This window comes from Dioscorea cayenensis, chromosome 15, assembly GCF_009730915.1.
Source record: "Dioscorea cayenensis subsp. rotundata cultivar TDr96_F1 chromosome 15, TDr96_F1_v2_PseudoChromosome.rev07_lg8_w22 25.fasta, whole genome shotgun sequence".
NCBI lineage: Eukaryota > Viridiplantae > Streptophyta > Magnoliopsida > Dioscoreales > Dioscoreaceae > Dioscorea > Dioscorea cayenensis.
Genome location: NC_052485.1, coordinates 20,251,754 through 20,268,206, shown reverse-complemented (window position 1 = coordinate 20,268,206; position 16,453 = coordinate 20,251,754). Strand labels below are relative to the sequence as shown.

General features: G+C 40.2%; 1 protein-coding gene, 1 long non-coding RNA gene and 1 pseudogene across 2 annotated transcripts; 2 read left to right on the top strand and 1 right to left on the bottom strand.

Annotated features, from left to right (window-relative positions):
- Window positions 1-556: 556 nt before the first annotated feature.
- On the bottom strand, window positions 557-2,053 carry LOC120278180. Its single transcript, XR_005541569.1, has 3 exons — window positions 1,984-2,053; window positions 1,107-1,168; window positions 557-580 (listed from the first exon to the last, which is right to left on the bottom strand). It is a non-coding gene; the product is annotated as an uncharacterized LOC120278180 (long non-coding RNA).
- A 5,116-nt stretch (window positions 2,054-7,169) lies between these two features.
- LOC120277770 (MDIS1-interacting receptor like kinase 2-like) lies at window positions 7,170-7,819 on the top strand. Its single transcript, XM_039284610.1, has 2 exons — window positions 7,170-7,466; window positions 7,592-7,819. Exons 1-2 carry the CDS (start codon window positions 7,170-7,172, stop codon window positions 7,817-7,819), a joined length of 525 nt encoding a protein of 174 aa, XP_039140544.1.
- A 308-nt stretch (window positions 7,820-8,127) lies between these two features.
- Window positions 8,128-15,203, top strand: LOC120277768 (annotated as a pseudogene).
- The last annotated feature ends 1,250 nt before the right edge of the window (window positions 15,204-16,453 follow it).

The window sequence follows — 16,453 nt, the reverse complement described above, 5'->3', positions numbered from 1 at the left end:
GAGATGATGATGGGCATGTCTTTACTGCCACCAAAGACAACGTCGCCGGAATAATATGAAAGCAAAGGGATGATCAAGTGTGATGAGTGAGAATGATATGTATGAAAGCAAAAGGATGCAGATAACCATTGCTTGTGAGTTATTAGCATGAAGAAAGCCGATGATTTCTATATATATTGTCACGTCCCAGCCCCACAACCGGGCCCGCGGATAGATCGGCCGCATCCAATGGGACTGGGCCCCACTGGGTGCAAGGCCTCAGTCTTGACCTGGTCAGAGTCAACCCTAACAAGCAGATATAAACAGTAAATGGGCTTGAGCTCGAGACAAAGCTGCGGCTACTAGCTCAAGTGCTAGTGAAACTCGCTTTATAGGGGGGCTCGTAAAGCCTTTATAAGCCAAATACAGTCAATAGGATACTGGAAATTGAAACACTACAAGTACAGGCTTTAGCAGCCCTACAGAATACAAATACAGCCAGAATACAAGCCTTACACTCACAAAAAAGGAAAATACAGAGATACTGATAGCGCAGACAATACGACTCCCTGACACCCCCAAATCTAAACTTGATCCTCTCCTGCGAGAACAGAATTCACAAAGTGTATGAGCCACAAGGGCCCAGTAGGATCGCAGGAATAAATACAGAATAATACAGATATAGCAGAATAATTAATAATTCAGACAGAATACAAAAATAATCAGGAAAAAAAAATACAGAAAAATACGCAGAAAAACAGATATGTACATCTCCCTGACTGATAACAGAAATCAACAGCACGAGGCTGGATCATCGACTGTGAAGTCGGAACAGAACAGAATATCAACAGCCGGAGCTGGATCTTCGACCGTAGTCAGAACGGACACGCATGTCCGGTAGCGCTACTACAGAAAACATGTGCACATGACTAGGACTTGCTCCTCCTAGTTGGGTGAGCCAGGAATGGAGATGTACAAAAACCGCAGAAATACAGGATACAAATAACAGAAATACCGAATAAATAATGCAATAATAAAATAAATAAATAAATGAAAATATTAAACAATGCAATAATTAAATAATGATTATTGCCAGAAATACGGAATTATACAGTGCGAGAGCCTACCTGGCTCCGAGCTACAGAGTTGGGTTCACCAAATCCCACGCACTAAGATTCTCTACCGAAATCTAACCCAACAAAATAAGCTAGCTTAGATTTACAAGACTAAGACTGGGTTTATACTTGCAAATAACAGGATAATTCCAAGAGGAAGAACAAGCATTAAAAATAATAATGATCATTTTAATTTCTAACTAACCACACACCTGCAGAACCCACTAACCCAACAAAAATCAAAACATGTTATCAGGTTACTATGCAAGCTATATAACATTCTCCATGAATGCTATCAAAATAACAACCATCACAAAGCTTCCACTAACCCAAGATTTAAAATGAATAAATTTAAATCTATAAGCATACACACACATTAGCTAAATAAATCAATTCAAGAAACATGCTTTGCAGGCTTATAATTCCAACACAACATGATTTAAAGAAATCAGAAATGCAAAAATATATATATATATATACACACACACCTATATATATATATATATATACACACACACACACACACCAAACCCTATATGATAGCAATTAAAAGAAAACCAACTAATCCTTGGCCTTAATATAAAGCCTGCAGTAAGGTTCACAAGAATTCAAGGTGAATTAAACTAACAGAATCAAGGGAGATTAGTAAATTCCATGACAAGAATCACCAGAAAGTAAAAAAAATCTGAAATGTATGCATGCTTTCATATATATGTATATACATATAACATCAACTAAAAACCCTATTAAAGCTTTAACCATCATAAGATTCAAGCAACCAAGATACTACATGCAGCACAATCACACATGCAAAAAAAATAAGATTCAGTTACAAGCTATAATATAACCAATAATAACCAGCCAAGAGAAACATAATAAGGATGAAAACCTTGAATCTTGGAGAAGAAATAAGTCCGGTAAAACTCCGATTCTCTAGTAGCCTAAGAGTTCAAGGTGATGCAACAAATCCCCTCTTCACAATAAACTCCTTAGCCAAGAAAACCAAGGTTTGGTTGATGCACAAGATGAAAAAGAAGGAGTTTATTGAAGAAGCACACACTCACTGCCAGCTTAACAACTCAATGATTGAGCATACAGTAACCCCGACCAGATCCGCTAATCAAGGGATTAAGAAAAGTTATGGGCTCCCAAACAAACTCAGTCAAAGTCAAGGTGGTCAACTTGGTCAGCAGCTCCATTGTAAAAGATATTACAATCTTCCCCCCTTAAATGGAGTTTAGTCCTCTAAACTCGCATCAAAAGTCGGGAAACAACTCGGGATAGCGATCCCTCAAGTCGGCTTCTCGCTCCCAGGTGGCTTCATCACTGGAGTGGTAACTCCATCTGACCTTGATCAATGGAATCACTCGGTTCCCTCGTTGTTGCTCTTTGTAGGCCAGAAATTCCGCTGGTTGCTCTTCATAAGACAGATTCTTCTGAAGCTCCACTGGTTCATGTTGAATGATGTGCGATGGATCTGACAGATACTTTCTCAGCATAGAGACATGAAAGACACTGTAGACCTGAGCTAGATCTGGTGGTAGGGCCAAGCGATAAGCGACAGCTCCAACTCGCTCCACAATCTCAAAAGGTCCAATATAACGCGGGTTAAGCTTCCCACGCTTTCCAAATCTCACAACGCCTTTCATTGGAGATATCCTCAAGAAGACTGAATCACCAACCTGGAACTCTAGGTCTGAGCGACGCTTATCTGCATAACTCTTCTGTCGGCTCTGAGCAGTCTTCAATCGTTCCCTGATCAGTTTCATATTCTCTTCTGCAATCTGCAACATCTCAGGACCCAACAGCTTCCGCTCTCCCACATCACTCCAACACACAGGAGATCGACACTTCCGCCCGTAAAGAGCCTCATACGATGCTATCTGAATACTCGCCTGGAAGCTGTTGTTGTAAGCAAACTCCGCTAAAGATAGATAACGGTCCCACGAATCAGAAAAATCGAGAACACATGCCCGAAGCATGTCCTCCAGAATCTGAATGGTCCTCTCAGACTGACCATCTGTCTGTGGATGAAATGCTGTAGTAAAAGTCAATCTGGTACCCAAAGCTGACTGTAGTCTCCTCAAGAATCTTGAGATGAATCTCGAATCACGGTCAGATGTGATTAACACAGGAATGCCATGCAATCGAACAATCTCTCCAATGTACAATTCTGCTAGCTTCTCAAGACCCAAACCAGGTTTCAAAGGTAGAAAGTGTGCTGACTTAGTTAGGCGATCCACAATCACCCACACAGACTCATGCTTCCGCCGAGTACGGGACAAACCAGTCACAAAGTCCATCGTAATGTGTTCCCACTTCCACTCTGGTATCGGTAACGACTGGAGAAAACCTGCCGGTCTCTGATGCTCTGATTTAACCTGCTGGTAAGTCAGACAGTGGGTGACGAAAGTAGCTATCTCTCGCTTCATGTTGTTCCACCAGAAATATTCCTTCAGTCCTCTGTACATCTTTGTACCTCCAGGGTGAATCGTGTAGCTTGAATAATGGGCCTCCTCCAGAATATCTCTCTTCAAAACAAGATCATCAGGAACACAAACTCGATCACCAAATCTGACGGTACCATCCTCATGCACTCGGAACTGAGATAACTCTCCTTGCTGAAGTTTAGCACAGATTTTTTGCAACTTAGGATCCTGCATCTGAGTCTCTTTAATCCTCTGAAGTAAATTCGGTCGGATATGCATGTTGGCCAGACTAACCACAGAACTTGGCGGAACAACCTCTAATTCAAACCTCCTCATCTCCTCCAGAAGTGGTTTCTGCTCAGTTAAATCTACGGCGGTTCTATAATTATACCTCCTGCTTAGCGCATCAGCCACCACATTGGCTTTACCTGGATGATAGTGAACACTGAGGTCGTAGTCCTTGATCAGCTCCAACCACCGCCTTTGCCTCATATTAAGTTCCTTCTGGGTGAAGATGTATTTTAAACTCTTATGGTCTGTGTACACTTCACAAGGTTCCCCATACAGAAAATGCCTCCAGATCTTCAATGCGAACACAACTGCTGCTAACTCCAGATCATGGGTGGGGTAATTCTCCTCATAAGGTTTCAATTGCCTTGAAGCATAGGCAATGACTCGACCATTCTGCATCAGAACACACCCCAAGCCTGTCCTATAAGCATCACTGTAGATCACATAACCACAACCACTCTCTGGTAAAGCAAGGATCGGTGCAGACACGAGTCTCCGCTTCAATTCCAGGAAACTTTGTTCATAAGCTTCAGTCCAGGTGAAATGAGCACCCTTCCGGGTTAGTCTCGTCAACGACGCTGCCAAACGAGAGAAGTCCTGAACAAACCTCCGATAGTAGCCAGCTAAGCCAAGAAAGCTCAGAATCTCTCTGACTGTACTTGGTCTTTTCCAGCCCACGACTGCTTCCACTTTCTTAGGATCCACAGAAACTCCATCCTTACTGATGACATGCCCCAAGAAAGCCACACTATCAAGCCAGAAGTCACACTTGGAAAATTTGGCATACAACTCATGTTGTCTCAGTGTCTCCAGTACAATCCTCAGATGCTTCGCATACAGTTGCTTACTGTGCGAATAGATCAAAATGTCATCAATAAAGACAACCACAAATTGATCCAAGTAGCGATGAAACACCCGATTTATCAAATCCATGAATACTGCTGGGGCGTTCGTCAGACCAAACGGCATCACCAGAAACTCATACTGACCATACCGCGTACGGAAAGCACTCTTCGGGATGTCCTCGCCCATGATTCGAACCTGATGATAGCCAGATCGCAGATCAATCTTGGAGAAGACTTGAGCTCTCTGCAACTGGTCCAAGAGATCATCAATCCATGGCAAAGGGTATTTATTCTTGACAGTCACCTTGTTCAACTCCCGGTAGTCAATGCACAACCTCAGAGATCCATCCTTCTCTTTGACAAATAACACTGGAGCTCCCCAAGGTGACATGCTTGGTCGAATAAACCCTTTCTCCAACAGTTCCTCCAGTTGCTTCTTTAGTTCCTTCAGTTCAGCGGGCGCCATCCGGTACGGTGCCTTGGATAAAGGAGCTGTGCCTGGAGCCAAGTCGATAGCAAACTCCACCTCTCTCACAGGAGGTAATCTGGGAAGATCCTCAGGAAACACATCAGAAAACTCGCTGATAACCAGTACATCTGCCACTGTGTAGCCGGTGCGAGTGGCCTCTGAGACAGAGGCCAGAAAGCCAATGCAACCACTGCTAATCAGCTTCTGAGCTTGCAGAGAAGAGATCTCTCGAGCTAGGGTGTACCCCTTACTGCCATTGAAGGTGAATTCTTCCTGGTCAGGAAAACAGAAGTGCACCTTCTTTCTGCGACAGTCCACTACAGCAAATACTGAAGAAAGCCAATCCATGCCGAAAATGACGTCATAGTCTCGCAGCTCCATCAGATGTAGATCGGTGGAAAGCTCGCGCGCCTCAATGACAATAGAACAAGCAGGTGCTAACCGGTTAACGGTTCTCACCGCTCCCACAGGAGTAGCAACACATAAAACATACGGCAAATCCACAACATACAAACAATTTTTGTGAGCAAAAGAAGATGACACAAACGAATGCGTAGCACCAGGATCAAACAAAGCACAAGCATAACAGGAATGCACTGAAATGATACCTGCCACAACGTCGTGGGATGCCTCAGCGTCCTCCTGCGTCATCGCAAAGACTCGGCCCTTTGTAACTGGCCTCCCACGGCCTGCTGGGTGAGAAGAGGAAGAAGGCTGACCTGCCATGGGGGCTTTTCCCCTTCTTCCCCTCGAGACACTCTGCTGAGAACGGTCTGGAGTGCCTACCTGCCGTGAACCACCAGATGATCACGGCGGCTCAACTGCCACAGTCTGAGTCCTCTCACCTCCCTGAATCCAAGGTGGGGTATGTGGACACTGAGCTACAAAGTGCTCATCACTGCCACATCTAAAACAAGTACGGCCTGCACGCCTGCACTCTGACTGAGAATGACGGCCTCCACACGTAGGACACCGAATCTCCTGAGGAACATTACTAGCTGAACCTCTCCTGCCAGAACCAGAGGATGGAGCCGGGGGTCTACTGTTGGCCGTGACCGATACTCCCCTCTAGAATGTCCAGAGCTACCCCCAGAAGACGGACTCTTCCGAGGAATCGGACCCCGGTTTTGCTGTCTGTCACACTGACCTAGATCCTGTGTCTCCTGCCAAGTGATCTCCAGATCCTTAGCAATGTCCACAACCTCTGCATAAGACTGCCTCAGGAACCGTACAATAACGCGCCGAATGTGGTTCTTCAAACCTTCTGCAAAACGGCGAGTCTTGCTGCTCTCATCTTCGACTAAAGTCGGAGCAAACTGTGAAAGCCGGTCGAACTCTGCCTCGTACTCTTCCACAGACATAGATCCCTGCTTCAGATTTAGGAACTGCCTCTCCATTTGAGCCCGACGGCTCAATAGGAAGTACTTCTCATTAAAGACCTCCTTGAACTGCTTCCAGGTCCTGAGGGCATCTTCACCTTTGATTCTCAGCTCGCTTTCATACCACACAGTTGCACTGCCTCGAAGCATATAGGAAGCCAGTCTGACCTTGTCTTCCTCTGGGCTCTGCATAGCCCGAAAAATCCTCTCTATCTGCCGAAGCCAAGACTCGGCCACTGTCAGATCAGTGGTCCCCTCGAACGGTGGTGCATGCCGTCCAAACTCTGCGAGAAGGTCTCGACTGCTGCTAGAAGTATGCTGATGACGCTGACTGGGCATCATCAGCATCATTTCCCTCATGATGCCGGTCAGAGTTTCAGGATCCGGTTGTTCTTCAGTGTCTGACTAATCCAGAGCCTCCTGATCCAAGTCCATGGGCTCTTGGGGTGGCCTTGCAGGCCCTCTGTGATGATGCATCCAAGTATATATATATATATATATATATTGTATATATATATTGTAAACTACTTTGTTTGCATCCAAGTATATATATATATATATATATATATATATATATATATAATAAAAAAAGTAGCCTTTACATCAACTAGGCACCAAAGTCATTCCATCTCAAGGTTTCACTTAGTTATTTCAAAGGAGCAATGGAGTTGGATTGGATGAGAAGAGTAAGAGTTATCAAGGATTTGGCTCATGCTCTATCTTACATGCACCATGACTGCATTCCATCCATAATTCACAGAGACATATCCATCAAGAACATACTCTTTGATTTTGATTTCAAGGCTTGTGTCTCAGATTTTGGCGCTGCTAGACTCTTGAAACCTGATTCCTCTAATTGGACTTCTCTTACCGGAACCCATTGTTATGTTGCACCAGAGCTTGCATTTACAGAGAAGTGTGATGTCTATAGTTTTGGAGTGATGGCACTAGAAGTGAGGGTGAGAAAACCTCCAATGGAACTCCTGTCTTCATTATCGAGCGAAGCATGCTGGTGAACGATACATTGCAGATTTAGTCATACAAGTAATCAAAGTAGTATTTGAACGTTTGAATAGTGATCCAGAAAGCAAGCCTTCAATGGAGCATGTGTCAAATGAGTCGAGCATCAGCAAACCATCTATGGAACCCAACCATCATGTTTGCACAAAGGGCAGGAGTTGTTGCTTCTTCAATTGATGTTTATAATGTGGATGAACGTCTTGCTCAGTTATCACCAAGTTCTTCTATTCGTGATGATGGTGAGAAGGTACTTAAAGGTTCAACTCTGGAATGTGCAGCTATTGGAAAGTAGACGTCTTCTCTAGCTAATAAAGCAAAGGAACTGAGCGTTGATCTTTGTCGTGCAATCCCTGCATAAAAAAAAATAACTGCATGTTTCCTGACTCGTCTCTGACGCCACTAGTGAGCAAGAATTATTAAATCCTTAAGATCAACTTACTTGATATGGATGTTGTTCTGCCTGATGAAGCATTCAAACCTTTAAAAGCAAACTCAATAAGGTGATGTACTTGGCGTGCACTAGTCAAATCTGCAGAATCAATATCTGAAGTGATTCAAGCAATAATTTTGAAGACATGGTTAAGATTGACAATCTTAAAAATGGGTGGTGGTACTGGTCATCCCTTACAGCTGCGGCGAGGATGCCTACCATTTCATCCCATGCTCTTCGGTTTCATACCAGATGATTCTATCACCTATGTGAAACCTTCCCTCCCTGTCGTGGATCCAGCTCCAACTGAGTCAGAGAAGCTTGCTACTAAGATAGGGAAGAAGAGAAAGGACATGGAAGTTTGATCATGCAAGCCAATCCTTGTGAAAGCTTAAGGTTTCAAGAAGGCTATGTAGGGAAACATAATTTGACTAGACTTTGTAGACTCTCGGATATTGTGACGTAGAGTCCCAACCAATATACATATGATATAGAAGCATGCAATATGCATGTTAATATATATATATATATATATAAATGAAAATGATAAAAAAAAAACATGCTATAGTTTGCATGCATGACGTGCATTTAAAAAAATAAATACAAAACAAAATGCATGCGGCCCCCACAGGTATGCATGATGATATATATATATATATATATATATATATATATATATATATATATATGCATGGTTGTTGTTGAATAAGATCAAGGTGGCATGAGATTAATATGGTGGGCCATATTAATCTGGTGTGTTAAAAAAAAATGAAAATGATGAAAAACATGCTATAGTCTCATGACATGCATTAAAGGGATGGGCCCGCCATTAAAAAAAATGAATAATAAAAAGCATGCATGACATAAAAAAATATAATAATAATAATAATAAAAGCATGCATACATGCTTGACAAAAATATATATATATATATAGTAAAAAAAATTCAAAAGAATAAATCCTCACGGGTATCATTTGTTTAAAAAAAAATAAAAGAGGATGGCCCACCATGAAGAGATATACATGGGAATATGCATGCAAAAAAATATATAATTTAATAATTAAAAATAAATAAATAAAATGCGAAATAATACAGTGCATCTTATGGAATTGTTGAAAGTGACCGCATGCAAATAAAAAAAATAAAATAATAATAATGTACTATATATATATATATATATATATATATGAGAAATGATATATTACAGTGGTCGAAGAAAAAAATGAGAAGCAGTAAATGTGTCTGAGGAGCATGTTATCCATACATATGGCCATGACATAAAATAAAAAGAACAAGAGAGAAAATTCATTATATGCCTGCACATGTGCATGAGATAAAGTTGAGAAAGCATGTATACACGCATGATAAAAAATAAATAAATAATAAAAAAATGAGAAGTGTGCATGCCAGATACTCACATGCCCTCTAAAATAAATAAATAAATAGAACCCATTATGATAAGTGTGGATTAAAATAAAAAAAAATCTGGAAATGATATGCCAACAAATGGATAACAGAGGAAACATGCACTGTATGCATGGAAAAAACTTATTCTGGGGCAACCAAAAATAAATAAATAAATAAAAGAATAAATGCTAATCTCGAAGTAGCAATAAGGTTGCTTATCTTGAGGTGGTGACTAAATTTGTCTCAAGGCAGCAATAAAATACATATATATTTTTTTAAGGTGGCAGCAAAGCATGCAACGCGATGATAAGGCACAAGCAGTGGTGACTTATTCATTTCAAGATGGTGATAAAAATTAATATAATATGTGTGTGTGTGTGTGTGTGTGTAAATTTTAAGGTCGCAATCAGGCATGCAATGCAATGATGACGCACATATCATGATATACATAATCAAAACTAAAGCAATGAAGTCAAGACTCAAGATATGAAAAGAGTCAATATTAAAAAAAATCATATAAATCGACAATTGAAGTCAATGGTCTCAAGGCATCAAAAGTTAAAGACCTAAAGAGCTTCACAAGTCAATATTTAAAAATTCATATAAATTGACAATTGAACTCAGAAGTCTCAAGACATTATAAGCCAAAGACCCAAAGAGTTCCACAAGTCAATGTTTGAAAAATCATATAAATTGACAATTGAGCTCAGTGGTCTCAGGACATCAAAAGTCAAAGACCCAAAGAGCTTCACAAGTCAATATTTAAAATTCTTATAAATCGACAATTGAGCTCAAAAGTCTCAAGACATTATAAGTCAATGACCGAAAGAGTTTCACAAGTCAAGAAGGAATGCTTTACAAGCATAAAAGCCGAAGCTTATGAAAAAATCAAACTCAAGTCTATGGTTTATCAACATGGAGAAGTCATAACTTGAAATTCAAATCGAACTCAAGATGCAAATCAAATCCAAAATACATGACACCCAAGACACAAGTTCGGATACAAGTCCATAAGTCAAGATATTGTCAAGATGATTTTAAATTTCTTGTATTTTCAATGGAATCCATGAATTCATATTTATTGAAATGAATGAAAATTGATTGTCACAATTTTTCTCCTTGTTCACACTTATTTTTTTAATCGGAGGTTTCTGCGACAATGTCTAGGGTAATTAACATTAGGGGATTGACCCTAATGGAAGTCATGAACCCACAATCCCTTGAAGTCACCAAAATATTAAAATTTGATTTGTGATCCATGCTTTTTAACCTTTCTAACCCTAACCAAAGGCCGGGTGAAGAAAAGGAACCCACAAACTGTATACTAGAGATAAAACAAGAGGCATATTAGAAGCTAGGGTTCTTAGATCGGTGCACATCTAGGATGGGATGGGGAACTTGATCGTTCATAGTCTTGAGCAACTCCCACCCCCCAAAACCCCAAAAGATAATCAAATGCTTGATGACCCTGACTGATGATCCAAAAGAATTAGAACACATGATTAACTATGAAGATACAATGATTCTAGAAATTATGGAAATGATATTAAAATGAAAGCTCATAACATAAGGGAGCAATTTGGAAGAGATTCAAGCTCGAAGAAAGGAAAACCCACCAGAATTGATAAATGATGTTGTTAATCAGGTGTTTTCTTTCTTTATCTTGAAATTTTATTTAAATGTATTTATCATGAATTTGATGAAAGTAATCTATTGTAATTGTAAAGAAGCGTCGCATCCTAACAAAATTGGTAGAATCAAGATTTATATGGATGACATAAGACCACATTTCTTTTGTCTAGTGGAGACTAGAGCTGATCATGTTTGAACTTTTTATCTTTGCACAAAGTTTGCCAATAAATGAGAGTGGGCAGCATTCCCGGCAATCTGTATGTCAGGAGTTATTATTGTTTTTTGAAATAAGCATATTGGTAAGATCACTCTTGTGTCTAGTTATAAATCTTCATTACATCTAATTAATTCTTCTAGCAATAATGATCATTCAGTTCATACTATTGTTTATAATTCTGATATCTTTTCTATCCAAAGAAAGCACTGGTATTATTTATCTGGTCTTAGTTCTCTCAATATTTCTTGGCTTGTAGTTGGAGATTCCAATGCTATTACTGTTGATTCTGAACACAAGGGTGGAAATTTTCTTATTATGCCTCCAAAACCTTCCATTTCAACAATTTTATTCATCAAAATGGTTTACTGGATGTAGGACCTATACTTTTTCCAATGGGAAAGCAAGGTTAGCTTGCTAATGGGCCAAGTTAGATGGATTCCTAGCCAACTCCTAGTGGATTTCCTATTGTGAACTATCATCTCCCAAGGATTATTTTTTTTTTTATCATGCTCTTCTTTATTTGAAAGCTATTTTTTATTGTTTTAAGAAGAGCATAGTCTTTAAAATTGATAATTATTGGTTTGATTATAGTGGGTGCCATAATGCTATAGATAAGGCCTGGAATGTTTCTTCTAATGCCTCCCCTAAGCATGCTTTGCTCGCTGTGTCTCTCGCACTAAGCATAATTTGATAAATTGGGGAACTTAAGGTATGAGCTCTATTAATGTTGATCTTCACAATGTTGAGCACATAATTAAGGAGTTGGAAAGTTTGGAACTTTCTTTGCCTCCTAATTCTGATGTTTGTTTATATATAAATAATATAACATATGTCCTAATAGAACCTAAATCCCAATTTAATTAAAATTCAAATATATCTTAATCATGGATATATTTAGAATTAGAAATTTAAACGTCCTAATCTTAATTGGTTTTTGAATTTCTCCTTTTAAAATAAATTATTTGGTTATCTTAGACTAGACTACAAATCACGAGGCGAAAAAAAAAAAATGCAAATTACAAAAATATTTCGACCAAGATGCAAATTACAAGATTGCCCTTGAGAACACATATCTCGAGGCAATCTCAAATCTTAGGATAGCCCAAATACACATCCTGAGGCGATCTTAAATTTCATATAGCCTGAAAATAGATCTCGAGGCAACCTGAGAAAGTGCAAATCCTGAAGTACCCAAACACATATCCCGAGGCAAATTGGGTTTTATTAATTTAATTAGATTTCTAAAATTTAATTAGAATTTTAAATTAAATCTTATCCTCTTCTGATTTAATCCACACCGCAGCCGATACCAGGCCAAACCTCCGCCTCGGCACCGATATCCATTCCTTCTTCCCGTTCTCCGCCGTTCTCTTCTCTCGCGCAGTTTCCTCCCGCAAGATCACCCTCCTAAACCCTCTCCTCCTCCACTCTCATTCTTTCCTCCAAACCCTTCCATGCTATCCTCCACCACATCAACGTCGGCATCGTCATTGATCTTGAACCCTCCCACTCCGACGACTCTGTCCCCCCATCGGCGGCGTTGTCTAATCCTAGAAGCTCGCCGTTTGTGCCATTTCCCGTCTCCAATCACGATCCCTATCTCGGCCTCCACTACCCGGCCACTGACAATCCCCTCTCCTTCATCCTCACCTCCAGTTCCCCTTAACAGCTTCACAACCTCAGCCCTTTGAGCACATTGGGTCACTTCTCTAGCATAAGACACATAAACCATGTTCTTTATCTCAATCCAGCTATAACCAGGGTCCCTTTCGGATACCTCTCTGGCTCAGGCTCCTTCCCGGCAGCATAAACTCAGAGAACTCTCCGAGCTCGAGGAAAAGTTTGAGGCAACCACTAGCACCGATGAGATCCTTACTGCGTTTGAGGCGTTGGAGCCTTTGCTCGCCCCGATGATCACAAGCTTGGCCTCGCTTGCCTCAAGGTCGGTCAGCACCTTGAATCCATCTCCTTTGATGATCCTCAAAAAACCCTTGAATTCGCGCTCCGCACGCTTAGCATACTCGATCGTGACTCCAAGCCATCCATCTCTGTCACCATGGCGCTCCACTTGGTTGGCGCCATTCACTTGAGCCACGCCAATCGAATCCTTATCGCCATTGAAAAGGAGGAATCTTGCGACTTTGATGTCCGGCCAGTGGTCCATGTCGTGCAGCTCCAGCTCGCTAACACCAAAACAGCTATAGGCCACCACGAGGAAGCTTTAGTCAATCTCCGGACATGCTTGGATCTTAAAGTTGAGATCTTGGAGCCGGACAGCTGGGAACTAGGCACTGCCCATAGGGATTTAGCTGAAGCTTATGCGTCAGTTCTGAACTTCAAGGAGGCATTGCCTCTTTGTTTGAAAGCGTTGGAGATTCATGAGAAGCAATTGGGATCGAATTCTGTTGATGTGGCTCATGACCAGCGGCTTCTAGGAGTGATATACACCGGTTTAGAAGAGCATGAGAAGGCATTATATCAGAATGAGAAATCTAAGAAGGTGTTGAAGAGTTGGGGAATGGGGCGCCACAGCTTTTGAATACTAAGATTGATCAAGCTAACATCCAGATTTCACTGGGGAAGTTCGACGAGGTGATCAAGGCTCTGAAAGGTGTTGTAGAGCAGAATGATAACAACAGCGAGGCCAGGGCATTGGTGTTTGTTTTAATGGCAAAGGCATTGTGCAACCAAGAGAAATTTGCAGATTCTAAAAGATGTTTGGAGATTTCTAGTGAAATCATTAAGAACAAGGAGCTTGTCTCCCTTGACATGATGGCTGAAACTTATGTTGAGATATCATCATTGTATGAGTCGATGAATGAGTTCAGTACTGCAATGTCATTGCTTGAGAGAGCTCTCTGCCAATAGTTGAGAGGCTTCCTCAATAGCAGCACTTGGAAGGGAATGTTTCGGCAAAGATTGGATGATTGTTACTCTTGACTGGGAAAGTTGAACTTGTTGTTCCTTATCTTGAAAGTGCAGCGGAGAGATTGAAGGAGATCCTTGGACCAAAACATTCGGTGTAGGATATATCTGTAACAATTTGGGAGCTGCTTATTTGGAAATGAATAGGCTGCAATCAGCTGCACAGATGTTCGAGTTGGCGAAGGATATCAACCACTGGTTGATAGCCTTGCCAAGCGTCTTCTTGATGAATTAAAGAAGAAAGCCAGTGGATCAATCTCTAAGGTCATTATTCACAAGGCTTTGCGACTTGAGAGTGACTCCCTCCATACCAAATCCAACTAACATTAAATTTTGATAAATAGGAGCCACAATGTGCTATGAATGTCCGTATTTTCTGAATTTAATGCTTAGCTGCTAAATAGAATTAACGAGGCATGATATCAAAACACAAGAGTGTCATGTTTTCTTCAGTTTGAAGTTGTTGAGAAACAGTAATTCTCGAATATCTATTACTAAGAATTAGTATTGTTCTAACAAATAGAGTTATTTGTTGTTCTAAGAATCCATGGAGAAAGATCGCCTCACTATTGGAACATTAAACTGCTCATCCTTGTTCTTCACCTCCCATGCTACCAACTTTGTGCAACACTGGAGAAGGATTGTTGATTTGTGCCTCCATTCTCAGGGCAATTGGAATTGGATTGAAGCCAAGTGTCAATGCAGTCAATATGAAAGACATGGAAACAGTGTGGCAGAATTTTAAGCCTCTCATCCTCTTAGAACTCATTCAAATACACTGAACATTCATGGAAAGAAGGCCTCGTGTCAGCTCTGAACTGAATTATGGGAATTGCATGGATTGCTTGCTCTATAAGGCAACTCTCGCCACCTGCCGATCATGTCTCGATGGCGCTAGCAACACTTGACAATGTAGAGATAGTAGCTCACTAGAAGGATTACAGTTGTGATTATTCCTAGCAGTGAAACTGCAAGTATGGGGAAGCTTGTTTCTGAAGAAGAATGAGACTTGTTTGTATCCATTGGAGGAGTAGAAAGAAAGAGTGAAAAGGATTAGGAAAAAAAGCTCTAAAAGTAGCACAAGTCTCAGAATGACGGTAAAACATCCGTTTAGAGATAGACAATCTCAAAGTAGCAATGAGGCATGTATTTGAGGTGGCTGATGAAACGATAGCGAAGCATATGCCCCAAGGAGGACGACAGCGTAATAAAAATATAAATAAAATAATTAATATATAAAATATGTATGCCTATATATATAAGGCCATATTTATATGTAATGGATCATTATGTATTGGCAATAAATTTATTATTTTTCATTGCCTTTTTATTTATACTTTTGCCCTTAATCGGAGGTTCCCAAGATACTGTCTGGGGTAATTAATAATAGAGGCTTGCCTCTATTAGGAATGGAAGAACCCACGAAACAAATATGATATTTGTGCTTCAATATATCATCTGGTGTCTTTTTCACGGACATGATGCCAAACGTGTATTTTCGATCCCACAATGTTTATATTAATCTTAAAGCTCTCTATAATAGACAAGCGGCTCTAATTAAGTAAAACAATATCAAATGGGCCCAACATGCAAAACTACTTTGGTTTAATAATAGTAATTTGAACACTGCCTTTTTTCATCACTCAGCTCGTATTAGAAACCATTTCAACAAAATTTCCAAAATCTTCAATGCAATTGGCTATGAACTTTTTTATTTGAGTGATACGAAAATTTTTTTATGGAGATTTACTCAAACCTCTGGAGATCTGTTTCAAAGTTTTCTATTCATGAAACTTTACTGCACTTTCCAACGACTTTGTTAAACTTGCTGAAGAGGATAGAGAAATGTTGTTTAGATTAGTGATCATTCAAGGAGTCTACCGAACTATTAAGACTATGCCAAAGGGCAAAAGCCTAAGGCTGATGGTCTTAATGTTGAATTCTACCTCAACTTTTGAAATATTGTGGGCCATCATCTCTTTAAAGCTATTCAATACTTTTTTATTCCGCCTCTATTCCACTCTTGGGGTAAAACCTTCGAAGTGTTGGTTCCCAAAGTTAACTCTCCAAAGTTTGTGACAGATTTCAAGCCCATTTCTTTATGTAATGTCTCTTATAAAATCATTTCCAAAATTATCTCAAATCATCTTAAAAATGTCATTTTTAAGTTTATTGGAGTTGAGCAAAGTGGTTTTCTATTGGAAAGGTCCTCGGTTGATAACATTATTGCCATTCAAGAGGTAGTTCATTCTATAAAGAAAGATACCCATAGCCTTCCCAAAATGATGGTTAAAGTGGATATTGAAAAAGCATAG